Consider the following 507-nt stretch of genomic DNA (forward strand, 5'->3'; position numbering starts at 1 on the left):
TTATTTCGTTGAGAGATGCGGGTGGGGAGGAGACTTACGCGAGAAGACATTTTGCGCCTGATTAGGTAACTTTCTCTCTCTTAATTTCGCTGGTGTTTTTTTTTTAAATGGATGCTTCCCGTTCTTGTGTTTTTTGCATTCGTCTTCTCTCCCCTTCAACCGCTCCTTCCCTCCCCCATTATCCGATTACACCACCTGAATTCCCTTCTTTAACATAACAAGCCTGCATTGACCCGGTTCTGGGAAGCACCATCACCGGGCCCGGTTGTTTTGTCCCTCCCGTCAATTCAGCCTCGCGTGGTCGACGATGCTAGCCGGCTAGTCGCTTACCCGGGGTCACCCGAGGGGTTTAAAGGGGGGGGGGGGGCAAACAGACCTTATTTGCAGGGGTGGGAGTAGAAACGCACGAAGGGAAGAAGCGAGGAATGAGTCGCAATGGAGGGTGGGTTAGATGCTCTTTAGCATTCCTTGGATGCTCTTGGGGCGCGTTTGAAGTGCAAAATCCGG

The 507-nt window shown here is 51.9% G+C and overlaps 1 protein-coding gene across 1 annotated transcript in view; it reads right to left on the reverse strand.

Moving 5' to 3' along the window:
* Nucleotides 1-50, reverse strand: part of POLG (DNA polymerase gamma, catalytic subunit) — a 42,699-nt gene extending 42,649 nt beyond the window's left edge. Inside the window, exon 1 of the mRNA XM_070762811.1 lies at nt 39-50. Within this exon, the coding sequence (XP_070618912.1) occupies nt 39-50 (12 nt within the window). The remainder of the gene's footprint in view (nt 1-38) is intronic.
* Nucleotides 51-507: the final 457 nt, after the last annotated feature.

Source organism: Erythrolamprus reginae, chromosome 10, assembly GCF_031021105.1.
Source record: "Erythrolamprus reginae isolate rEryReg1 chromosome 10, rEryReg1.hap1, whole genome shotgun sequence".
NCBI lineage: Eukaryota > Metazoa > Chordata > Lepidosauria > Squamata > Dipsadidae > Erythrolamprus > Erythrolamprus reginae.